This window comes from Eubalaena glacialis, chromosome 6 (assembly GCF_028564815.1).
Source record: "Eubalaena glacialis isolate mEubGla1 chromosome 6, mEubGla1.1.hap2.+ XY, whole genome shotgun sequence".
Lineage (NCBI taxonomy): Eukaryota > Metazoa > Chordata > Mammalia > Artiodactyla > Balaenidae > Eubalaena > Eubalaena glacialis.
This window is the reverse complement of record NC_083721.1, coordinates 321,162-347,608: the sequence shown is the minus strand read 5'-3', so window position 1 is coordinate 347,608 and position 26,447 is coordinate 321,162. Positions and strand designations below refer to the sequence as shown.

Genomic DNA, 26,447 nt, shown 5'->3' with positions numbered 1-26,447 from the left:
CTGCTGTGTACACTTTGTAATTTTAACATTTCTATGTGGATTATAGGACAGTAAGTTTTTCTGGCACATACTTTAAATCTTTCAAAGTGATTTTAATAATTATTAAATCAATTAGAATATTAGATCATTTTTAATGCTTACCTTTAATGCAAAGTTTTGGACTTAAAAGAACAATTAGAAAAAATTAAAGGTGACTTTGTAAGTGAAAACGAAGAAGTACTATAGCTGAACTTGAAATTAGACGTGCAGGACAACAGCACTGCCGTCCGCATCAGAGAACTTCAAGAAGAGAATGCCAGTTTGAAGGTGAGCGAGAAAAACCCACCGACTCCGCCTGTGTCAACCGTGTACGTGCTGTGACCGCTGGAGTGACCATCAGCTGCGGGGAGTTGGCCTCGGGCTCCCTGACGTTCGTGCGCCTTCCTGCTGAGACAGAAGAGGGGCCTCATGCTGGCACCCCTGGGCCAGCTCTAAAGTGTGCAGCGGGGCCAGCTTCTAGGGACCACTAGTGGGAATCAGAGTCACCTTGACTGGTGATGTTCATCTCCTTCACCTCCTGCACCAAACTCTGCTTCCTGTTTGCAAGTCCTTTAAAGGGTTCTTGTTGGAGTAAAGCTGCAGGAGAGGCCCTTCCCTAGTGACAGAAACTGTGAAGAGGAGATAAATCATAACTTAGGAACCGTGTGACTGCTTTGGGCTCCGTTCTAGAAGAGGTGATTTCCAGGACATAGTTGCTTCCTTCCAGGAACAGAAGAAAATCTGTTTTTAAGTCTTCTCTATTATCTTAATGTAATTGTGCTTTTGAAGGAAAAAATAAAAACAACCTCTGTATAGTGCAGACGGCAACCAAAGTCGTAAAGAGAACATCACCTTCAAAGATGGCCTTGAAATAGTTGAGTTTAGACTCACTTGTTGCCTGTGGTTGCAGCCTGGCAGTCGTTGGATGAGTGTGAACTCACCGCATTGAAGGAAGTCGAAGGGTCGTGTCATTTATGCCTGTTCCTCGCAAAGGTTACATCTTCATGATTATAAAATAATCTTTAGTGAAAATGGAGTTTTAGGCCAAAGGACAACACTGGTTGTCCTTTCGGTGGGAATTCTTCCTTAATTAATAGATGAGTGGCAGATAAGAGCACACTTTGCTTGTTCTTTGGTGATTGCTTTGAAACGAGTTGCCTGGAAAAATGCAGTAATTGATTTTTGAAAGCTGAACTAATATGTCATTTTAGGCAGAAAGCACTTTAATAGAAAAACATTTTCAAATTGAGTGTTACTATTTAAAACTGTAGGCTTATTTAATTAGGATATTTTGCATCTGCGAGGTCAGGGGACTATTTCCCATAGTAATGCTTTCTTGGCATTATTATCATTGTTATCATTTCCACAGGCATTTCTGCAAAACAGAGAAAGGGAGATGGCGTGTGTGAGTGAGTAGGCCGAGGCGTAGCTGGCCGGGACGGGGAGTGGCGCTCTCAGCGAGGTGGGCCTCGCCTGGCACTGTGTGCGGGACCGCAGTCTGATCTGGCGTCTTAGGCATTACGTTCTTGGTAGTTTGTAAGGTGTCTGGGGGTCAACAGGGGGCCTCTGTGTCCTTACACAAAAGTTATAGTGTTTTTTTTTTTTTTTTTAATTAATGTTGGAGGAGGGTTTAGAGATGGTGGGGCTGTAGAGTAAAAAGAAGTTTTGTCTGCAGTTCTTCATGACCCCAAATGTTGCAGTGAGAGAGGCTATTGGGAAATTAATGATCTGTGTTGGTACCTTATATATGTGGCAAAATTTTACAATATCCTTTTGTGTTACTTTGAGGAATGCCTTTAAAACCAATGACTAGTTTTTTTAAGGAGATTATATCAGTTATTTGTCCTTAGTACTATAGAATGAGCCATGTGAGTATAATTTTACATACTAAAAAATATCATAAATATTAAAAATAGTGTATGTGATAAGGAAAATATTTTAGTTCCATTAAGAATAGAAAACTATTATAAAGACAATCCCAAATATTTTCTTTTGGGATTTTTGTCTATTTCTAGACATGTAAATTTGTACATCATTTGTTTTATGTAATTCTACTCATTTTTTGTGAAAGTGTCGACGATATCTTTACTTTGATATAATAAACCAAAATTCCATTCGTAGGACTGACTCTCATTAGATTTCTAATTCTGTGAAAGAGACCACGTTTTGTTATATTTTGTGTCCTTATTTCGTGTCAGTGAAGGTTTTCATCATTTAGAATCATGGTACCGTTAGGTTTTTTGGAATGCTGTACACTTATGTTCCCACCACTCTTTGTTAAGACCTCTTTTGATGTGGTTATTGTTCTTTCTTTTCTGTGCTTCCTTCTCCAGCAGCTACTTGACATCCTAACACCTTATTCTCAACATGTATTGTCCCTTCCTTCATTATTTATTCTAATACTTGGATTAGTGTTGTTTCTTTAATTTTATCATTTACTCTCTCCCTTATTCTATAGTTTTCAAGGAAGAGGTCTTGAACATTTTTTATTAAATGTATTCCTAAGTATCTTAGGTTTGTTGCACTATTGGAAATGGGCTTAAATTTATTTTTATTATCCAGTTGTTTGCCATGAGTATACACACATACATATATGTATATAATTTTTGTATATTAAACTTGTATCTTGTTACCTTGCTAAACTCATATATACTAGTAGTGTTTTTATAGATTTCTAGGGCTTTCTATGTAGAAGAGTACACTGTCTGCAAATAGACAGTTTTGTTTCTTTCCAGTCTTTGTCCTTTATTTCTTTTCCTTTCTTATTGCAATGTCTAGCACTTTCAGTGTAGTGTTAAATAAAACAGTGAGAGCAGTCATCCTTGCCTTGTTCCTGATCTTGGAGGAAAGTGTTCATTGTTTCACCATTAAGTATAATGTTAGCTGTAGGTTTTTCATAGATATCTTTCATCAGATTGAGGATGTTCCCTTTTGTTTCTGCGTTGCTTCCTCTAAATCTTTTGAAATAGTTATATTATTTTTCTTTTAACTCTTCTAATAGGGTTAACTACATTGAGTAATTTTTGAAGGTTAAGCCAACCTTGCATTCCTAGGATAAACTCTACTTGGTGGTGATGAGCTACCCTTTTAATATATTGTTGGATTTGACTTGCTGATCTTTTGTTAGTGGATTTTTCATCTGTGTTCATTGAGCTACTTTTTAAAAAAATATATTTTATCAGGTTTTGGTATGAAGGTTTTGCTGGGCTTATAAAATGTTGGAAATTTTCCCACTTTCTTCTTTTTCTGAAAGAGGTTATTTAAATACATGTGATTTCTTCTTTAAATGTTTTAATAGAATGCACAGTGAAACCATCTGGCCCTGCAGGCTACCTAAGTGGTGAGGTTTTTGGTAATGAATTCAGTTTCTTTAATAGGTATAGGGGTGTTTACATTTCTGTTTTATCTTGTGTTAGTTTTGACTGGTTGTGTTTTTCAAGGAGCTTGTCCATTTCATCTAAATTGTCAAATTTCTTGGCATGAAGGAGTTTATAATCTTTCCTTATTAGCCATTAATCTTATTAACCATTTTCTTATTAACTCATCGAATAGCTGTAAGTTATGCCTTGATGACCCTTTTTTCATTCCTGATATTGATGAATTTGTGTTTTCTCTTTTTCCGAGGTCTCTCTAGCCTAAGGGTTTATCAGTTTTACTGGTGTTTTAAAAAAACAGCTTTTGGCTTTACTAGTTTTCTCAATTTTTTTCCTATTTCTTTGATTTCTCTTATTTTCATTATTGGATTCCTTCTACCTCCCTTGGGTTTATTTTACTCTTCTTTTTCTAGCTTCTTTAGGTGAAACCTTAAGTCACTGATTTCATTTATTTATTTATTTAGTTTATTTGGCTGCGTCGGTTCTTAGTTGTGGCATGCAGGATCCTTCACTGTGGTGCATGGGCTCTTTGTTGCAGTCTGCGGGCTTCTCTCTAGTTGTGGCACGTGGACTCCAGAGCGCACAGGCTCAGTAGTTGTGGCGCGTGGGCTTAGTTGCCCCGTGGCATGTGGGATCTTAGTTCCCCAACCAGGGATTGAACCCGCATCCCCTGCATTGGAAGGTGGATTCTTAACCACTGAACCACCAGGGAAGTCCCGTCACTGATTTTAGACAGTCCTTATTTTTTTGATAAAACCGTTTCTTATCTGGAAATTTTTCAGGGTATTTAAAAAAAAATTCACACACACTAGAATTCACTTTTTGGGGGATAGTTCTTTGAGTTCTGAAAAATGCATTTAGTCCTGTAATCACCACCACAAACAAGACACGGTACAGCGCCCCACTCAGAAAGTCTCCCTGTGCTGCCCCTTTGTGGTCACCAACCCCACGCCCAACCTCTCGCAGCCACTGATCTGCTCTTCGGCTCTACAGGTTGTGCCTTTTGCAGAATGCTATGTCAAGTCACTTGGCATAATATGTTTGAAATTCATCCATGTTGTTGCGTGTGTCAGTAATTTGTTCCTTTATTTCTGAGTAATACTGTCTAGATGTCCCATGGTTTATTCATTCACTCATTGACATATGTTTGGATTGTTTCTAGGTTTTGGCAGTTCTGAATTGAGCTACTGTAAACATTCATGTGTAGGTTTTTGTGTGAAAATAAGTTTCCAATTCTTTAGGGTAAATACCTGTGAGTAGAATGGCTGATTCATATGTAAGTATATGTTTAACCTTAAAAGAAACTGCCAAACAGTTTTGCAAAGTTGCTCTACCATTTTACATTCCCAGCAGCAGCGTATGAGGGCTCTAGTAACCATGTCCTCATCAGCACTTGGTATGGTCAGTCTTTTTCACTTGTAGCCATTTTAATAGGTGTGTAGTGGTATCTCCTTATAGTTTTAATTTGCACTTCCTTAATGACTAATGATCTTGAGCGTCTTTTTATGTGCTTGTTTGCCATCCATATTGTGGTGAAATGTTTGTTCAAATCCTTTGCTACTTTTTTTATTACTGTTTTTTAATTGAAGTATAGTCGATTTGTCATATTATGTTAGTTTCAGGTGTACAAGATAGTGATTCAATATTTTTGTAGATTCTACTCCATTTAAAGTTATTACACAATAATAGCTATTATATTTCCCTGTGTCGTACAATATATCCTTTTTGCTTATTTATTTTATATAAAGTAGTTTGTGTCTTAATCTCATACCCCTGTCTTGCCCGTCCCCCTTCCCTCTCCCCACTTGTAATCACTAATTTGTTCTCTATATCTGTGAGTCTGTTTCTGTCTTGTTATGTACATTCGTTTATTTTATTTTTTAGATTCCACATATCGGTGATAACATACAGTATTTGTCTTTCTCTGTCTGACTTATTTCACTAAGTATAATACCCTCTAGGTCCATCCATGTTGTTGCAAATGGCAGAATTTCATCCTTTTTTATGGCTGAGTAGTATTCCATTGTATATATGTGCCACATCTTCTTTATCCATTCATTTGTTGATGGACACTTAGGTTGCTTCCTTATCTTGGCTATTGTAAATAGTGCTGCTATGAACAGTGGGGTCCATGTATCTTTTTGAATGAGTGTTTTCATTTTCTTCAGCTATATACCCAGGAGTGGAATTGCTGGATCATATGGTAGTTCTATTTTTAGTTTTTTGAGGAACCTCCTTATTCTTTTACGCAGTGGCTGAACCAATTTACAGTCACGTCAACAGTGTGCTAGGATTCTCACATCCTCTCCAAAATTTGTTATTTGTGTGCTTTTTTTTTTTTTTTTAGAAGTTACTGGTGATGTAACTTCTTTTTTTTTTTTTAAATTAATTAATTAATTTATTTTGGCTGTGTTGGGTCTTCGTTTCTGTGCGAGGGCTTTCTCCAGTTGCGGCGAGCGGGGGCCACTCTTCATCGCGGTGCGCGGGCCTCTCACTGTCGCGGCCTCTCCCGTTGCGGAGCACAGGCTCTAGACACGCAGGCTCAGTAGTTGTGGCTCACGGGCCTAGCTGCTCCGCGGCATGTGGGATCTTCCTGGACTGGGGCACGAACCCGTGTCCCCTGCATTGGCAGGCGGATTCTTAACCACTGCGCCACCAGGGAAGCCCTATTTGTGTGCTTTTTGATGACAGCCATTCTGACAGGTGTGAGGTAATATCTCATTATGGTTTTGATTTTCATTTCCCTGATGATTAGTGGTGTTGAGCATTTTTTCATGTGCCTGTTGACCATCTGCATTTCCTCTTTGGAAAATTGTATGTTATGGTCTTCTGCCCTTTTTTTTTTGGCTGCGCCACATGGCATGCGGGATCTTAGTTCCCTGAGCAGGGCTCGCACCCGGGCGCCCTGCAGAGGAAGCGCGGAGTTCTAACCACTGGGCCGCCAGGGGGGTCCTTGTGCTCATTTTTTAATCGGGTTGTTTGTGGTTTTGATGTTGAGCTGTATGAACGGTTTATATATGTGGGATATTAACCCTTTATTGGTCATAATATTTGTAAATATTTTCTGCCATTCAGTAGGTTGTCTTTTCATTTTGTCGATGGCTTCCTTTGCTGTGCAAAAGCTTTTAAGTTTATTTAGGTCCCATTTGTTTCTTCTTGCTTTTGTTTCCTGTGCTTTAGGAGACAGAATCAAGAAAATATTGCTACAATTTATGTCAAAGAGTGTTCTGCCTGTGTTTTCCTCTAGCAGTTTTATGGTTTCCGGTCTTGCATTTAGGTCTTTTTTTTTTTTAATAGTTTTTATGGAGAGATATATATATATATTTTTTAACTTATTTTTATTTTTGGCTGTGTTGGGTTTCGTTGCTGTGAGCGGGCTTTCTCTAGTTGCAGCGAGCGGGGGCTACTCGTTGTTGCCGTGCGCAGGCTTCTCATTGCGGTGGCTTCTCTTGTTCCGGTGCATGGGCTTCAGTAGTTGCAGCACACGGGCTCAGTAGTTGCAGCACACGGGCTCAGTAGTTGCAGCACGTGGGCCCTAGAGCACATGGGCTTCAGTATTTGCAGTGCGTGGGCTCAGTAGTTGAGGTGTGCAGGCTCTAGGCGCGTAGGCTTCGGTAGTTGTGGCTCGCGGGCTCTAGAGTGCAGGCTCAGTAGTTGTGGCCCATGGGCTTTGTTGCTGCGTGGCATGTGGGATCTTTCCAGACCAGGGATTGAGCCCGTGTCCCCTGCATTAGCAGGTGGATTCTTAACCACTGCAACACCAGGGAAGTCCTGTGCACTTAGGTCTTTAATCCATTTTGAATTTATTTTTGTATACAGTATTAGAGAATGTTCTAATTTCATTCTTTTACATGTAGCTGTCTCGTTTTCTCAGCACTGCTTATTAAAGAGGCTGTTTTTTCTCCATTGTATAGTCTTGCCTCCTTTGTTGTAGATTAATTGACCATAAGGGTGTGGGTTTATTTCTGGGCTCTGTATTCTGTTCCATTGATCTGTGTGTCTGTTTTTGTGCCAATACCATTGCTGTTTTGATTACTGTAGCTTCGTAGTGTAGTCTGAAGTTAGGGAGCATGGTACCTCCAGCTTTGTTCTTTTTCTCAAAATTTCTTTGGCAATTTGGTGTTTTTTGTGGTGCCATATACATTTTAGGATTATTTGTTCTGGTTCTGTGAAACCTGTCACGGGTATTTTCATAGGGAGTGCATTAAATCTGTAGATTGCTTTAGGTACTATAGACATTTTAACAGTGTTCTTCCAATCTCTGAGCATGGAATATCTTTCCATTTCTTTGTATTATCTTCAATTTCCTTCATCAGTGTTTTATAGTTTTCAGAGTAGAGGTCTTTCACCTCCTCAGATAAGTTTATTCCTAGTACTTTATTCTTTTTCATGTTTTCTTTCTCTTCTGGTACTTCATTATTAATGTATAGAAAAAGCAACAGACTTCTGTATATTAATCTTGTATCCTTAAACTTTACTGATTTCAGTTTAGTTCTAATAGTTTTTTGTTGGAGACTTTGGGGTTTTCTATATAAAGTATTAACGTCATCTGCAAATAGTGATAGTTTTAGTTTTTCCCTTCCAATTTGGATGCCTTTTGTTTCTTTTTCTTGTCTGATTGCTGTGGCTAGGACTTCTAATACTATGATAAATAGAAGTGGCAAGAGTGGGTATTCTTGTCTTTTTCCTGATTTTAGAGGAAAGGCTTTCAACTTTCCACCAATAATATGATGTTAGCTGTGGAGTTGTCATAAATGGCCTTTATTATATTGAGATATATTTCCTCTTTACCAACTTTGATGAGAGTTTTTATCATGAATGGATGTTGAATTTTGTCACATGCTTTTACTGCATCTATTGAGACGATCGTGTATTTTTATCCTTCCTTTTGGGAATGTGGTGTATCATATTGGTTGATTTACAGATATTGAATCTTCCTTGCATCCCTGGTATAAATCTCACTTGATCATTGTGTGTGATCCCTTAATGTATTGTTGGATTGGTTTGCTAATATTTTGTTGAGGATTTTTACATCTATATTCGTTAGAGATATTGCCGTAACTGTCTTTTTTGGTAGTGTCTTGTTTTTGGTTTTGGTATCAGGGTATTGATGACCTCACAGAATAAATTTGGGAGTGTTCCCTCCTCTTCAGTGTTTTGGAATTGTTTGAAAAGGATAGGGATTAGCACTTCCTTACTTGTTTGGTACAGTTCGCCTGTGAAGCTGTCCGTTACTGGACTTCCGATTCTTTTGCTAATTTTTTAAAAGTTGGGTTCATTTTCTTATTGTTCAGTTTTGGGAATTCTTTATATCTTCTGAATACTTTTTTGATATATGATCTGCAGATATTTCACCCACTCTGTGGTTTGTCTCTTTACTCTTAAATAGTATGTTCCACAGATCAAGACCTTTTTAGTTTTGATTAAGTTCAATTTATTAAATTTTTAAATGGGTTATGCTTTTGGAGTTGTATCTAAGAGCTCTTCTCCTAACCCAAGACGACAAAAACATTCTCTTATGTTTTCACTTAGAAATTTCATAGTTTTGCTTTGTATTCAAATCTATGATATACTTTATATTTGGGCACATGGATGTCTAATTTTTCCAGCCCTGTTCAAACACTAATCTTTTTTACATTAAATTGCCTTTACACCATTCACAAAAATCAGTTAACCATATTTGTTTAGATATCTGAACTCTGTTCAGTTATATTGATCTAGGTTTCTCTTTCTTTACTAATATCACACTATTTCTATTTCTATACTTTTACAGTAAGTCTTGAAACCAGGTAATGTAAGTCATGCAACTTTTTCTGTTTACAAATTTGTTTTGGCTATTCTACTTCCTTTAACTTTCCATGTAATTGTAGAAGCAACAAAGTGATATCTGCAAAAATGTCTTGCTGGTATTTTGATTGGGATTGCATTGAATCTATAGATTGATCTGGAGAAAATTAACATCTTAACAATTTTGAGTCTTCCAAACCATGAACATGGTGTAAGTTTCCATTTATTTGTCTTCTTGGATTTCTTTCAGTGATGTGTGGTTTTCAATTTATATATCCTGCATATATTTTGTTAGATTTATATCTTGGTACTTTATTTTTTGTTGTGCTATCTTAAATGATATGTTCATTTAATTTAAAAAATGGTGTGTTTTATTTAACGTTAAATTCTAATATGGTAGATTATATTGATGAATTTTCAAATATTGAACCAGCCCTGAATCCCTGGAATAAACCCCACTTGGTCATGGTGTATGGTTCTTTTATATCTGCTGAATTCTATTTACCAGTGTTTTATTAAGAATTTGTATATTCATCATGGATATTGGTCTGTAGTCTTCTTGTGATATCTGTCTGGTTTTGGTATCAGGGTAATATTGGCCTCACTGAATGAATTGTTCCCTCTTCTGTTTTCTGTAAAAGATTGTTTAGTATTAGTGCTATTTATTATTTAACTCATTACTGATGGGGGGATTTTTGCAGAAACTAACACCTGTGGCTCGCGATTTTTATTTTGGCCAGCCAAAAATAATTCTGTTATTTCAGTAACACTCTGCAGGTTATTACATTCAATAGTTACACCTGACGCACCTGTAAAGTCTCCTAATTTTTGTGAAATGTTGTCTTCAGTCTGCTCTTCTGTAGAAGCAAAGGAGCATTCTCCAGCACCGTGAGTTTCATTTTCACTTTCCACATTGGAATTAATCACTAAGGTTTTCTGTCTTTTTGTTGATCTAATATTCACATCATCTGAATCAGAACTATATTCTGAAGAATTATCATTTTCTGAGACACTAGTATATATGTTGCTTGGACAATCAGAGAAAGTATCTGCATAAAATTCACCAAAAAATTCTTCTTCACTCAAAATTTCACGAGGGGTCATTTTTGAAAATTTTACATTTATAATATACACAATGTTGGAACAAAAACCTAACAGAGCAAAATGTGAATGATAATGACAATCGTAAGTTTTATAATGAACCCTTGATCAGTTTTAAGCTTTAGCAACTTTGCACAGTGATGTTAATTGTATCACTGTCTAAAAACGTATTGATACGTCTCCAGTCAATAACATTCAGGTAACAAAAGACATATTAATATGTCTCCTGTCAATAATGTGTTAGCTGTTGAGTAACACCATCTGGGCCTGGCAAGTTCTCTTTTTGTGTTTTGTTTTTAAATTACAGATTCAATTTCCTCAATACTTATGGGGTTGTTCAAATTAATATTTTGCACTGGGAAGTTTTGGGCCATTATTTATTGAGGTATTTTTTTGCATCATTCTCTTCTAGAGCTCCAATTACAAATACGCCATATCTTTTACATCGTCCTATGGGTATTGGAAGCTGTGTGCATTTTTTATAATTCTTCTCCTCTGATGGGATAATGTCTGACTCTTCAGACTTTGAACTCTGTCATGTTCAGGATTTTCTCAAGCCCATTGGAGTGATTTTCTAAATTTCAGACATTATTTTTAGTTCTAGAATTTTGGGTTTTTTTTTTTTTTTTTAAATAGTTTATGTTCCTCTGCCAAGATTTCCTATCTTTTTGTTTATCATGAACATGCTTACCTTTATGTCCTTGAACACAGTTATAACATCCTTGTTTGCTTGTTCCAGCATTTTTGTCATCTCAGTTTTAGTCGTCACTGGTTGTCTTTTTGTGTCAGAGTAGGCCACGTGTTGCTGATTTTTCTTTTTAATAACTTCGATTTGCATACTTGATATTCTGCAAATAATGTTGTGGGAACTCTTGCTTCCCAAAACAGTGAGATTTTTCTTTTAGTGGTAGTCATGTTGGTCAGACTTGAAGTTTGCACTCTGTCTTGCCTGCAGAGATCACGTGAAGTTTGGTTTCCCTTCCCTGCTTCTCTGTCTGTTGTCTTTTTCTCTCCAGAGTCCTGGCAGCCCTGGCTGCCCCAGTTCCCTCTTCTCGGCCTCATCTGGCCGCACTGCCTGACGGCACAGCCTGAAAGATGGAAACTCCCCCATCTGGTAGCCTTTGCTGCATCAGAATCCCCAGCATGACGTCCTGGGCCTGTAGGCAGGTGGGATGTACCTCTGGGTTTCACGGAGTCGGTCTGCATGCCCATTGTGGAGCTCCGTGGGCCCTCTTTGTGACGCTGTGCTGGTGCTGACTCTCCAGATGCCCACAGAATCCGCTGGCTGAGAGAGAAGCACCCTCTGAGCCTCACTCTTAGCTGCCTGGGGTGTGTGGCACTGTCCCGTGTCAGAAGGCACCACTCCTCCTACATTCAGGGAGATGCGACACGTGTGTTCTGGCCCTTTTTCTAGGTTCTGCAACTGCAGTTCTTTTCTTCCTTCTCTGGGCTTCGTGAACATCGTTGCCCCTCTGCTTCCTCACGTGCTCTAACTGCACTGTATCTTAGAGGACTTATTTTAGATTTTAGTGCCTTACTTTTTAATGCCACTTTCACGTGCTAGCTTTGATATTTTAAGTGTGATGCTTGTGTTGTGACTTTGGCGCTTTTGTTGTGCACACATTTTCATCTCAGTGTGCTGAGTGCATCAGGCCAAACGTATGCAGACAGAGTTACCCCCCGACTCCCTTCAGTCGTCTGTGGGTGGGGAGACGTGGGTCTGTGCAGCACACATCATGGGGCTGGGTAGAGGGTCTTGCCTCACACTGAGAACTTTTCTTTTGCCAACTACATACAGTGGCATTCAGATGTGGTAAGTGTGAGTGTGATGTACAGCTTATGCCATCCAAACCAAAACAAAAAATCAGTTTTCTTGTTTTTGTTTTCGCTATGGGCCAGGTTTGGATTTGTGTTTAAAGTAATGGTTAAATAGTACTAGTGAAACCAAGAATTGTATGAAACTCTTAATTTTTAGGACGTATAAGATGTTACTATAACCAATTGGTTGAAAATTGTTAACTAGAACACAGATTGCTTAGAACTTTTTAATTTTTTGGTCACTACTATTGATGTAATCTTAAGAGAATGTAATTTGGAGCCATATTGACATAGATTTCAATTCTGATTTTCCATTTACTGTCTTTGTGGTCTTGGCAAGATATTTCATACCTAAATTTCAACTGTCCCATCTTTTAAGTAGGAACAATAACATTTCTTATCTTACAATTGTTGAGAATTAGATTAAATAGCACAAGTAGAACCATCGTTCGATGCCCGGTGTGTTGAGTCCCCGCGTCCCCGCTGTGCACAGTGTGGAAAGCGTGCTGTGGGCTCTGGCTCATTCATGTGCTTCATGACTGCAAACTCCCTCAGCCAATCTTCTCACTTTTATTCTTGTTCTGGTGTTAGAATGACACCTAAAATCTAAATACCCCTTTAGGAAAATCAAACAAATCAAAGTTGTTTCAATGTTAAGAAAACAGACATTTAAAAGGTGGTGAGAACATTCATGTGTAGTGTCATCGACTAGGACGTGGCCAAGTTAGAGCTTCCCCTGGATCCTGGCAGCCGAGCGATGGGGTGTGGCCTTAATGAAGCATTTGAACAAGCAACAGAGCAGCAACTGCAGATATGAATATTTGACCATTCTGACGTACTTGAAGTAGCTGGGTGTTCTGGGTGTTCTTCAGATCTTAATGTCATTTGGTGATGTTGTTAGTTACTTCCACAGCTACTTCTAAGTTACGGAGTCTCTCCACTTCTGTAAGAATGAGTTCAGGCCCAGCTGTAAGTGGAAAGGGGAACTTCTGAAGTTGAGGTATGTAATTTGCCTCTGAAATGTGCTTTTTCTTCAGGTTGTGTATAACAGAAGTTCTGAAATTGAAGAGCTGAAATCCATTATTGAGAATTTGCGAGAGAACCAAGAGAGGTTACAGAAGGATAAAGCACAGGAGATTGAACAGCTCCATGAGGTCATCGAGAAACTGCAGAGGGAGCTCCCGCTTGGGGGACCCGCAGCGCCCCAGGCCGGTGACGGCAGAGCCGCCAGCCTTCAGAGCGAGCTGCTGGGCCTCCCGGCCGGAGGCGCCAAGGCCTGCGTGGAGCCGGAGGGCGAGCTGCGTGCCGCCCTCGAGGCCAAGGAGGCCCTGAGCCGGCTGCTGGCCGAGCAGGAGCGCGGGCACGGCCAGGCCCTCGAGGCCCTCCAGCAGCGCCTGCAGGCCGCAGAGGAGGTGGCCGTGCGGCAGCTGGCCGCGTCGGGGCCCCGCGCCGCCCTCAGGGAGGCCGAGGTCCAGGCCCTGGCCTCCCAGATCCGCGAGTTCGAAGCTGCCCTGCGAGCCAAGGAGGCGAAGATCGCAGAGAGAGAGTTAGAAATCGACGCTCTGCACCGGCAGAAGTCAGCCCACTCTGCCGAGCTGGAGGCCATCCTGGCGGCCGTGGCCCGCTTCCGCTGCGCCCTAGAGCAGCAGCTCCTGGCGGCCTCTGGGGAGCCCCCCGAGCTGCAGCGGCTCCGGGCGCAGTGTGTCCGCCTCGGCTGCCAGCTGCAGGCGCTCAACCAGCGCTTCCTGAGGTGCCAGAAGGAGCCGGACGAGCGGCAGGCGCCCGGGGCCCACGTGGCAGGCAGCTCCCGGGGGCGGGTGTCCCGGGGTGAAGAGGCCTCCTGCCACGAAGAGGCGGAACAGGATGTGTGTGGCAGGCGGCTGGCTGAGGCCCCCCACGGCCATGACGGTAACCCACAGGTGGGCTCCTTCTTCGTCAGGCCACAGGTGGTGCAGCCTCTGTGTGCAGAGAGCTGGGTGCACGTGGGGAGCTGGGGTGTGTCCGGGGAGCTGGGGGTGCAGGTGGGGATCTGGGGTGTGTCTGGGGAGCTGGTGGTGCAGGTGGGAAGCTGGGGGGCAGCTGTGCTGTGCTCCACGTCTGCTGGGGCCGTGCTTCGCGGGGTTGCCCCAGCTCCAGCACGTCTTGACCTGCTGTGTGCACCTCTGGTCTCCTGCTCCGCGTGTGTGCTTCTGGTCCTGAGCTGTGGGCTCTCCCTCGGGGCCTGCTGGCTGGTGCTCCGGTTGCAGAGCTCCTGGGACTCTGAGGTAGCCTCACTGCACTTGTGACTTTGTGATGCCTTCGGCTGTGCGCTCATAAGCATTGTCCTTGTTTTCTCTGCTCATCACAGAGCCCTGTTAAGGAGGATCCGCAGCTGGCCAAAGCCCTGCCGACGTTGACCCGCGCAGATCTCAGCCAGCAGGACAGCGTGATGTCGGTGCTTGCGGTCTGCCAGCGGCAACTGGAGTCTGAGCTGCTCTTAGTGAAAAAGGAAATGTGCCTGCCTGCAGAGAATGGAGTGTCGGGAGCAGCGAAGGTGCCTGGGCACGTTCGGGGGTTGGGGGGGGCACAGGACACGGCAGCTGGTCGCGGGCAGAGACCCCTCGGCGTCTTTGCTGCGCCGGCACAGGTTACGTGCACTGCAGACGGGCGCCTTCTCCGAGTCCGTCACTCTCGGCGGTGCTGCTCGGATCCGTTCGGAAATTTCTCGCGTGTTTGATTTAAGCACGCATTTCCCATGGTCTAATCAGCTTGTGCAAAGTGAGCAGTCAGTTACTTTTTCCTCATAGTTGATACCAGTAGGATTTAACTGGGCTCCAGGGCTTGTGTCTGGATTTTCCATGTGAGGACAGTTGCCCCCAGCTGTGCTGCCTCCACAACCTTCATCACTTGCAAAGGCTTCACATTTATTGCTTGAACCTCAGGTGTTTTCCCTACGTGTTTTCACTTGTCCTCCCAGCAAAGAAGAGCAGAGTAATCTATGATTCAGCAGTTTTAACTGCTCATCACCAGGACAGAAGCTACAAGAAGGCTGCCTTTTCTCTCCCGGGGTGGGGGGAGGGTGCGGGTCGGCAGCATCACGTTGGTGCAGAGCTGAGATGTTTGAGAACCAAAAGTGGGCTTGGTTCTGAAGCCTGCTCAGACGCGGGCTCTCATGAGCCAGTCACCCTGCTGGTGTGGACGTTGCACACTTCGCTAGGTGTTCCAGCCCCTCTCCTCCTGGGAGCGCTCCTGGGATGTGCCACGAGCCGTGTGCACCGTGTTGGAAATTGCAAGATTCTGAATCCCACAGCACACAGGACTCTGGGCCTGGGTCTGCAGTTTTGATAGAGGAAGCCTGCATCTGATGTTATGTGTTTATCAGATGCCCTCAGAAAATACATTCTGTTTGGAGAGAACCTTCACCTACTCTGTGTAGCAAACTTGTCTCAGCATCCTTGTGATAAGAACATTTCTTTAAGTTCTTAAAAGAGAGCTCGGCCCTGGGATATCCTGAGCTGGTCGCCAAATTTTTAGGAGTTATACACTGACAAGGAAATTCCAAATTCATTCCATAAATTACAATTTTGTGTTTTCCAATGTTTGCATATAGAACCTTCCAGGCCTTTTTTCCTTAAAAAACCCAAAAAAGAAACTTAACATCCTCAATAAATTGCCACAGAAATAGGTTATAACAGTTGCCTTTTTTTGTGTTGTGTGTGGCAAAATACATATAGAGTTTACATCTTAATCATTTTTAAACATATAGTTCAGTGGTATTAAATACGTTTATAATGTTGTGTGACCGTGCATCTCCATAGCTCTTTTCATCTTGTAAAACTGAAACTACCCATTTAAACAATGACTCCCATTTCCTCCTTCCCCCAGGCCCTGGCAACCACCGTTATGCTTTCTGTTTCCATATGATTTCTGAGATACTCTAAGTGTTTACATAAGTGGAATCACACAGTATTTGTTTTTTTGTGTCTGACTTATGTCACTCAGCATAATGTCATCAAGGTTCATCTGTGTCATAGCAGGTATCAGAATTTCCTTCCTTTTTAAGGCTGAATAATATTCCATTGTATGTATACACCACAGTATGCTTATCCATTCATCTGTCGATGGACACTTGGTTTGCTTCTACGTTTTTTTTTTAAATAAATGAACAAATTTATTTATTTATTTTTTTTTCCGGCTGCGTTGGGTCTTTGTCACTGCATGCGGGCTTTCTCTAGTTGCGGCGAGCGGGGGCTACTCTTCGTTGCGGTGTGCGGGCTTCTCATTGCGGTGGCTTCTCTTGTTGCGGAGCACGGGCTCTAGGGCGTGTGGGCTTCAGTAGTTGTGGCATGCGGGCTCAGGAGTTGTGGCGCACGGGCTTAGTTGCTCCGCGGCATGTGGGATCTTCCCAGAACAGGGCTTGAACCTGTGTCTGCTGCATTGGCAGGTGGATTCTTAACCAGTGCGCCACCAGGGAAGTCCTGCTTCCACGTTTAACTGTTGTGAATAGCGGTGTTATGAACATGGATGTGCAAATATCTCTTTGAGACCTTGCTTTCGATTCTTCTAGGTATATACCCAGAACTAGAGTTGCTGGATCGTATGGTAATTCTACTTCTAATTTTTTGATGAACTGCTGTAGTGTTTTCCACAGTGGCTGTACCATTTTACATTCCCATCAAAAGTGTACAAGAGGGCTTCCCTGGTGGCGCAGTGGTTGAGAGTCTGCCTGCTAATGCAGGGGACACGGGTTCGAGCCCTGGTCTGGGAGGATCCCACGTGCCGCGGAGCAGCTGGGCCCGTGAGCCACAACTGCTGAGCCTGTGCGTCTGGAGCCTGTGCTCCGCAACAGGAGAGGCCGCGATAGTGAGAGGCCCGCGCACCGCGATGAAGGGTGGCCCCCGCTTGCCGCAACTAGAGAAAGCCCTCGCACAGAAACGAAGACCCAACACAGCCATAAATACATAAATAAATAAAATTAAAAAAAAAAAAAGTGTACAAGAGTTCCAAGTTCTCCACATCCTCACCAATATTTGTTACTTTCTGGGTTTTTATTTTTATTTTTTTGATAGTAGTCATCCTAATGGGTGTGAGGTGTATCTAATTGTAGTTTTGATTTGCATTTCTCAAATGACTAGTGATAGTGGATATCTTTTCATGTATATGTTCTTCGGAGAGATGTCTGTTCAAGTCCTTTGGCAAATTTTGAATCAGGTTGTATGTTATTTTGATTGAGTTTTAGAAGTTCTTTATATATTTCTGGGTATATTAATCCCTTATTAGCTGTATGATTGGCAAATATTCTTTCCCATTTTGTGGGTTGCATTTTTACTCTGTGGATAGTGTCTTTTTTTTTTGGCTGTGTTGGGTCTCTGTTGATGGGCATGGGCCTTCTCTAGTTACAGCGAGCGGGGCCTGTGCTTCGTTGTGGTGCGCAGGCTTCTCATTGCGGTGGCTTCTCTTGTTGTGGAGCATGGGCTCTAGCTACACAGGCTTCAGTAGTTGTGGCTCATGGGCTCTAGAGCGGAGGCTCAGTAGTTGTGGTGCACGGGCTTAGTTGCTCCGTGACATGTGGGATCTTCCCGGACCAGCGCTTGAACCATTGGCAGGTGGATTCTTAACCGCTGCGCCACCAGGGAAGCCCCTCTTCTCTTGTGTTTAATTGATTTTTTTAAATGGTGAAATGTTTAAATTCCTTTCTCACTTCTCTTTGTGTATATTCTTTTGCTATTTTCACATTTAGCATCCTAACATAAAGCACTCTGACTTGAATTTATACCAGCTTAAGTTTAATAACACATAAAACTCTGTTCCTTTGTAGCTCCATCCCCACGCCTTTTGGTTTTTGATGTAACAAAAAGCCATCTTTATACTTATGTGCCTTTAAACATAAACTAATAATTCCTTTAAATACATTAATCTTTTAAATTATGTAGAAAACAACGCGTGGAGTTACAAACTAAAGTTACAGTAATACTAACTTTTAGGCCAATAACTTAGGAATGTGTATATTAGTCTTTTAGTTCATGATGAAAACAAAAAGCGCAGTTATAAACCATTGTTACAATAACGTTGGCTTTTATAACTGCCCATGTATTTACCTTTATTAAGATCTTTATTTCTCCATACAGCTTTGAGTTACTGTCTAGGGTTCTTTCATTTCCCCTGTCGGACTCTCTTGAACGTTTCTTACAGGGCAGGTTTTAGTGGTAACAAGATCCCTCAACTTCTGTTTATCTGGGAATGTCTTAATTTCTAACCTACTGTTGATGGAGCTTTGCTGGATTTAGGATTCTTAGTTGACAGTTCTTTTTCTTTTAGCACTTTGACTATATTGACCTACTGTCCTCTGGCCTCCAAAGTTTCTGGTGGAGAAATCTGTTTGTTGATAAGCTTATCGAGGATCCTTTGTATGTGACAAGTCACTTCTCTCTTGCTGTTTTCAAGATTTTCTCATTCTTTGGCTTTGTGTAAGTTTGGTTATTATGTGTCTTTGGTGTGGGTCTATTTGAGTTCATCTTACTTGGAGTTCGTTGAGTTTCCTGGGTATTTATGTTCATATCTTTCATCAAGTTTGGAAAGTTTTCATTCATTATGTCCCCATATATTCTCTTTGCTTCCTTCTCTCTCCCTTCTTTTGGGACTCCCATTATGTGTATGTTGGTTTGTTCAGTGGTGTCCCACAGTTACCTGATGCTCCACTTACTTTTCTCAATCTTTTTTTTTCTTTGCCCCAGACTTGATAATTTCCATTGTTCTGTCTTCGCATCCACTAAATCTTTCTTCTGCCTTCTCAGATCTACCTTTGAATCCCTTTAGTGAGTTTTTAATTTCAGTTATACTTTTTAATTCCAGAATTTCATTTCTTTTTCTTTATTGATATTTCTATTTTGTTCATGCTTTTTTTTTTTTTTTTTTTTAACTTCACATTTTCCTTAGTTCTGTGAGCATCTTTAAGAAGGTTGTGTTAAAGTCTTTGTCTAGTAGATCCATCATCAGGTCTTTTTCAGGGATGGTTTCTGTTGACTTACTTTTTTCCTATGCCTAGGCCATACTTCCCTGTTTGTGATTTTTGTTGTTGTTGTTGAACACTGAATATTTTTAATCTATTAATGTGGTAAATCTAGAAATCAGACTCTCCCTCTTTCTCAGTATTTGCTTTTTTGTTGTTTTTGTTACTCTTTTTTTTTTTTTTTTTGGTTGATGTCTCTGTGCTAAGGATCAGCTTGAGATGTAAACTTAAGTTCTCAGATCTTTTCTGAGCCTTTGCCTTTACCCAGGCACACGCAGTCACTTTAGAATTTCCTCTGTATATGCAGCTGTTTTTGAATGTCCTAGTTTTAAATTTTTCCCCAAAGGGAAAAAGAGAAAAATGCAGTGGTGGGGAAAAAGGCGCACCAGTCCTTTAAATCCCCTGGAAGTCACTTCAGCCAGAAGGGCAGGGGCTGGAACAGTTGGGGGCAGGTGCAGCAGCCGTGGCCTCCTGCCTCTCTGCCTACTCCTCTGTGATCAGAAGCATCATTCAGAGCAGATTCCCAGTTTTTGGAGGATAGGGTCCTTTTTGCCCACCCTGGGTCCTGCAGAATGCTGCAGGGACACATGCACAGCTGCCTCCTGGGCCCTGGGGTGGGGGATGGGTAGCTGTTCCCGTGCTAAGAGCTGAGAGCAGTTTAACCCTCCAAACCTTCCCCTGGAAGCTGCAAGCCTTCAACAGTCTGCAGACTTCCAGAATAGTTACATCAGGCACATTCTGCCTGTGCAGTAGTTGTCCAGGCGGGACAGGGGTTCCCGGTGCTGCCTGTTCTGCCATCCTTCCAGGAGCCTCTCCAACAGTTGCCTTTTAGGCAATGAGCTTTAAGCCTTGAGTCTGTCTTTCATAGGATTTTTTAAAACTTGAAATCTTAAGAGTCTAGAGGGACAAAGGGCTCATCATGGAATCTCATCCTTAATTGTTCAGACAGTCTCTGAAATTGGCTCATAAATAACAAACGTGACAACATGTAATTCACTTATTTTACTGTGTGCATGTTCTTTTTTACCTGTAGGATAAGGAAAAACTACTGGAAGATTGTCAGCTGCGGAAAGTTGATCTCATAGATCAGGTGAAACAACTTCAAGAAAAACTGAACCATCTGGTACATTGCATGAGCTTCCAAAACGTCAGGACAGAGGACTTTAAATTTCAACAGGCATTGGAATCTCCACATGTTATAGAAAATAATGCGAGTGATAGTTCCAGTAACAGTGAAGAAACTGACAGATCATCTCCTGTTGATGCATTTAATGTCACATGGGATCTAGTTGACATTACTGGAAATCAGGATTCGTTGATACGAAACGAGGTGCCAGATACTCCCACAGGAGAGCAGGTTGCTTTGCAAGACAGGTCACTCTGCTCACAGGGGAGCTTGTACGGGTGCTCCCGTGACCTCTCCCACACCCAGGGGACCAAGCCCTTGAAGAACGTGCTCAGGACGATGGACCTGTCCTCCTGGAGCTCCCCCGAGGTCGTCAGGAAGGACTCAATCTCTGAGCACCCCCCCAGCCTGCCCCTCACACCCTGCTCAGATGCCCTGAGCCAGCGCAGCCTGGACACCTCCCTGTGGGACGGGACGAGCACCCAGCTGCTCCAGGCTGACCAGATGGGGCTGCTGTGTTACCCGGGCGAGTCAGCGGCAGGAACGGCCCCTAAGTGGGCGAGGTCTCCGTTAGCTGCAGACGGGGCCCCCTCCACCGACCACCATGCTCAGCGGGTGCCTGTGGTAAGTGGTCTCCCTGGGTGCTGTCCTGGTTTGGGTCCATGGGATGCCCAAGGCCCCAGTGTGTTCCCACTGGGTTGTGTCTACGTGGACGGCAGGGTCACAGCTGCAGTCATTGTTGGCTCACCTCCTGTTGTGGCCTGTTGGCCAGGCCTGGGTGACCAGTCCCCTGGTCAGCAAGTGTAGGGACAGTTAGCATTCTGCAGGATGGACCCAAGTCTACTGTCATAGGAACATTCAGAGCACTTTGGTTGTTTTTAAAAATACATGAAATGCATTACTCTTACTCAGAAATTCACCGCAGGCCTAAGTTTGCTAACTCACACTGGCTTTGGGAAGTATAATCATAAACCTATCTTCATGTGTGGTCTGCATGTGGGTTCTTTGTCTGGAAGATGTTTTTTAGATTTATTTTCAGTTCTATATCATGTTTAACAGGTTCTACATATAATGTTATTAATTTCAAGAACACTTCAATATATTATTTTGGAGTTAGATTATATTTTATCTAACATAATTTTGAGATTTTGTGTATCTTAGATAAAATGAAAAATAAATTACGGGATATGTGTAATTTAAGGTACCCATATACGACCTCATCATATCCATGTGCTTCCATTTCATATCCATATGCTACTACATCATGCAAAATTTTGAAAATCTGAAATATTTGCCAGTGACTTCTTAAAATATTCCTAGAGAACTGTGGATGAATTTGATTAAATTATTATGAGTGTATGGCCTCGTGTCCACAAGCTGTGAACACTTTGAGTTCTGTGTGGGAAGATGATAAATTCAGGACTTAGCAAGTTTTCCATCTGGCAAGTTCAGTTCCATGATATAACATGTTATCATTTTATGACCATTTAAACATCTACCTATTTGAACAGGAGAAAGATGTTGAAGATTTTATCATAACGTCTCTTGATTCTCAAGAAAAGTCAAGATCACCTCCTCTTGGGTTAGAAGGAAAAAGCGATGGAAAAAGTGAGTCAGTCACAAACTTTACTTTTACAGCTTCAGAGTATAGAGCAGTGCAGAGCCCCTGCACACCCCTCGCACGTCCCGTGTTAACGTGCCGTGTTGCTTGCGCACACTCTGCCTCTCTCTCTCTCTCTGCGTCTCTGCGTCTCTGTCTCCCTCTGGGTTTGTGCTCTGTTACTTGAGGACCTAATGTCGTTTTACTCCTGAGAAGGTCCCTGTGTATTTCCTGGAGTCCAGTCCACGCCAGGACATCCGCCCTGACCCAGGGCAGCGCCGTGTCCGCACACTTCACTGAGATTTTGTCCCGTTAGTGCGCTTTACAGGAACAAGCAGTGGCTGCCACCGTGCATCCAGATGTCCTTTGCAGGCCAGGTGCCTGGCGCAGTGCTCGGGCCTGGACCCCACGAGGGCTGGCTCTTTATGTTCGCGGCAGGTTTGTCGGCATGTGTGCATCTCATGGGACACCGTGAGTGCCCTGGCGGTGCCGTGCTCTTCATGTGGGTCAGTTTGGACTCTGCAGTTGTGCTGCCAGGTTTCATCCTGTTCCTTCTGAATGGCCAGTGTCCTGGGTAGGTTTTCGAGACCCTGGGACGTTCTCTCCTCAAGCTCGGACCCACTTAGCCTCCACTGATGGTTCTTGGTGGTCTTGCCTGGATCCTTGTCACTATGATGGCTGCCACACTGGGACTTTCTAACCGTATACTTTCTTCTATAATGGTTAGATTTTTACAAGTCAGTCACCTCAAGGTGTTGTGACTTTTGAAAAAAGTCACCATTGGCTCATTGGGTGCTTTTGAGGACAAGGTAACAGTGAAGTCCAGTTCACTGGGCATGTTGGCATTTGCGGAATGGGGCCACCAGCTTTCCAGCTGGTGCTCTCACTTCTTCCCAGCAGTAGCCACGTGATGTAACAATTTGAGCAGTTCTGTGAGGTGCGTCCCACGAGCAGCCTCTCGTCCAGTTTCCCTGCTTAGAGTCGCCGTTCCCTGAGGATATCATGTTCAACTTTCAGAAATTTGCTCTAGTATTTATTTATGCAGCAAACCCCACACACCTCCCTTCCCATCTCCCTAAAATGGCCTCACCTGCACTTTCTGCCCCATCACTGCCGAGTGTCTGCATTTCGAGGACGCGTGTTTGAGCGCAGGTATGCGCTGCCCATGACGGCCTTCCCCGCGTCCTGAACGTGGTCCTTGCTTTCCGGGTTGGACCCCCTACAAGTTTATGGAGACAAAGCGTGTGCGGGGTACTTTTTGTGTGAGCATTGACGTCTTCCTGTTGTCGGCATCTTGGGCTTGGGCTTGACCCTGGGTGGGGAGTTGGGTTCCTTCAGAGCGTGGAGCCCGCCGTCCTGGACCCAGGTGTCATGAGAGCAGTGCGTGGTCCCCTGGAGCACGTCCTCCCACCCAGAGAACTCTGCTTAGTCTTTCGGTCATTTCCCCCATGGTTTTCTCTCGTCTGCCTTGTTAATTCTTATTGATCACATGTTGGACCTCCTGTACTAATTTTCTCATTTTCTCTTTTTCCATGTTTGTATTCTTGTTCTCATTTCTAAGAGATTTTTCAGAGCTTTACTTCTTAAGCTTTGTATTGACTGTTTTTATTTTTGCTGTTTTAGTTTCTGACTACTCCTTTTTCCTAACGCTAACCCTTGTTTCCTGAACGATACTCCCCTTCTTATTTCTCTGGAGATGCTCTAATTTTTCTGATGTTTTCTTCTGTTTGCTGCCTTTACTCTGTTTCTTCCACACTTTCTCTGAGTCTCTGTTTCTCTCTGTCTTTTGTGTTTGAATGTTCCCTGGCACGTTTGAGAAGGTAGACTTCTGAGAGGGCAGTCGTGAACGGCTCACTGGATGGCAGCTCTGTGCTCAGAGGGGCCTTGCCGGTGGCTCCACGAGATCCACCTGCCCTCCCCGAGCTGTATGCTGGTGGGGACGGTGGGCTCTGCTTTTCCACCGGGTGCCTCCTTCCGTTTTCCAGAGTGTGTGCTTCCAAGTCTTCCTGGACTGGCCACAGTTCAAGGCTCAGGAACAGCTCCGGGAGCTGCATGCTTCCGAGAGGTTATGAGTTCTATTTTGAACTCCCCTCCCATCAGACAGAGGCTCCTGGAGTCTCGAATTTGAGACTCTGTTGAGGGCTCCCCAGCCGGGCTGCCCGGCCCAGGCTTTTCTCCACCCACCCCCAGATCAGGCGTCCCCTGCCCCGCGAGATGCCTGCTGCTCGTCTGGGCGCTTCGGGCCTGTCCTCCCGCTCAGCCTCCTCCTCGTGTCCCGCTGCCTCTCTCGTCCGTCCTCCGAGGCGCTCGGCACAGTTGCCAATTTGCCCCGTCTGTTGGGGGTGAGGAAACACACATTGCATCTGTGAAAATGAGCTGAGCTGCCCGGAGGGTTTATGTTCAAATCACGGACATTAACATGCTAAACGTGCAAAATGTACGTTTTCTTACTTAACGTGTGTAGCTCTCATCTTACGTTTTTATGAAACATTTTTACTGTCTGGGGGTGTCCATCGATGTTTCCTTTGGTGAGAGGAGCCTGGCCGTGGCTCTCCCGGTGCTTCGGGGCCGTCCCTGAGGATCGCCACCAGAGTCGCGGGTCTAGGCCCTGACTCTGCGGTGTGTTTCTAGGTGATGGCGTGGGGTTTGGAGAGACACTAAGCCAAGGCTCGGGAAGACCGGGAGCGCCCACTGCTGGTCCCGCAGCGCCTCTCAGCCCCCGGGGTTTCCGACGGCCGCTGGGCGCCATGAAGGAGAAAGAAGTCCATCCGAAGCAAGTGAAGGTACTGGCTGGCGGGGAGCAGGGGAGGGGGCTCGAGGGGCCTCCCCTCTGGCCCGTCCGCAGCTGCGCTGGCCTCAGCCCTGCTACGACTTTGTGCCTTGTGTAGCGGCTCAAAGGGAGGAGATGTGCCACTGTGGCAGGACCACAGGGACGGTGTCCCAGGTGGGGCCTGGCCACGCTCGGGGGCCGCAGGCGCTGTGGCTGGGGCGGCTCCTCCTGCAGCACCTGTCATAGCACAGCGCCCAGAGGGCCTGCACGCGTGGCGCTGTCCTGAGTCGCAAGGCGAAACTGGATTGGTCTTCCTGAGTGTCGTTCAGGTGCCAGACCTCGTGACCCTGTTTTGGGAAGCAGTTGTGGTTTTTGCTTGTTTGGCTTTGGAGGTTTTCCCAAGACGCTTTGAGGGTTCTCTTATTCAGATAGTAAGTGTTCCCAAAGGAAACGATTTTGATGTTAAGTAAAATCTTCTCTGAAATTGTATTTGAAATGAAACTGGTTTTATTCCTTTAAGAATTGAAATTGGAGCAATGTCTTCTAGCTGTTTTTTCTTTTTTTGCATTCCTCAATTTTTTATATGACATAAATACTAGAATTCCTGATTTTTCAGGAAAAAGTTTGGTTGTTAATGACAGTGTTTCATGCTTAGGCTTTGACGTTTAATACTTGATACTTAGTTATTAAAAAAGAAAAGAAAGAAAGAGACCCAGCAGAGGCCCTGGAGCCTTTTCCAGAAGTGCTGAGGCGGCAGGAGAGAAAGTCAGGAGCGGCCACCCCGCAGCAGCCTGTTGGGTCAGCCCGACTTCTGTGTTCCCTGCCGGCCCCTCCGCTGCACCATCCTCAGTGGGGCGCGTGGGCCACTCACCGCGGGGCCGAGTTGCAGGAGCCTCGTGCGGTCGCGGCTCCGGCCGCCCTGGGGCCGGCGATGCTGGTGAAGGTCCGTCACTCCGGGAAGCGTGTGTCAGCTGGGCAGACGGGCCCCGCGGGGCGGCTGGTTCACGTGCGGCTGCGAGACTGCAGGCCGAGGCCCCCTGCGACTCCGCGGTCCTCAGGGCAGAGGCTCCGGGATCTCACGGCCTGACTGTGCCCGTGGCCCGGGGGCCGCTCCACGTCCGTCCTCCTGGCTGCCGTGCTCCCGTTTGGCGAGGGCGGAGGACCTCGCTTGTCACAGCTGTTCTTTTCCAGAGGTGTTTTTCAGAACACCTTTTTTGTCCTTCTATGACCCAGGAGAAGGTGTTTACAGCCTGCAGCCCCGTCCACCATACAGCCTCCCCGCCTCCCCACCCCTCCTTCCCCAGGGCTGTGATTTGCCTCCGTTCTGTATCACATACGTTGTTTTTCAAGTGAAATTGTTGTAGAGTGTTAAAGATGGCCGCTTGTAAACAGTTTACAGTTTGGTGTCTAGCACTTTTATGTTACCGTTTCACGTTTTTGGTCACGTCATTAGAATTAGAGGAAGACCTGTTTCTGGTTAAGTAACTAGTCATTCTTTGTCATAGGCCTCTTCGTTGCTACTTTTATGCTTCCCTAATGTGCCCCTTGCGGGAACCTGTGTTGACACGCGGTGTGAGGACGGTCACAGTCACTTGCGCTCTGCATTGGCCGTAGCACTAGCCGTCCAGAAGGGTGGCCCTGGGTGGGGTGCGCCTTCCTCTCTCAGCCTCTGTGGGCAGCACAGACGGCCGGCATGCACGTCCCAGGTGCCATGTCCCATCACTCTGTAACTACCACTCCAAATCCTGGTGGTGTGGAAGACCCCTTCCTGTGCTCACATACTCTGGGCTCCCCCGGGGGCGTGAGAGGGCTGCAGTGGCCAGTAGCTGGCCTGGTACCATCTGCAGGTGCCTTTCCCCCGAGGT

The 26,447-nt window shown here is 44.2% G+C and overlaps 1 protein-coding gene across 9 annotated transcripts in view; it reads left to right on the top strand.

Annotated features, from left to right (window-relative positions):
• Window positions 1–26,447, top strand: part of PCNT (pericentrin) — a 103,309-nt gene that overhangs the window by 57,007 nt on the left and 19,855 nt on the right. For all 9 annotated transcript variants that reach the window (XM_061193758.1, XM_061193763.1, XM_061193760.1 and 6 more), the window contains exons 23-27: window positions 13,136–14,017; window positions 14,446–14,631; window positions 20,120–20,836; window positions 21,724–21,820; window positions 24,444–24,595. In XM_061193758.1, coding sequence (XP_061049741.1) covers window positions 13,136–14,017; window positions 14,446–14,631; window positions 20,120–20,836; window positions 21,724–21,820; window positions 24,444–24,595 — 2,034 coding nt within the window. The remainder of the gene's footprint in view (window positions 1–13,135; window positions 14,018–14,445; window positions 14,632–20,119; window positions 20,837–21,723; window positions 21,821–24,443; window positions 24,596–26,447) is intronic.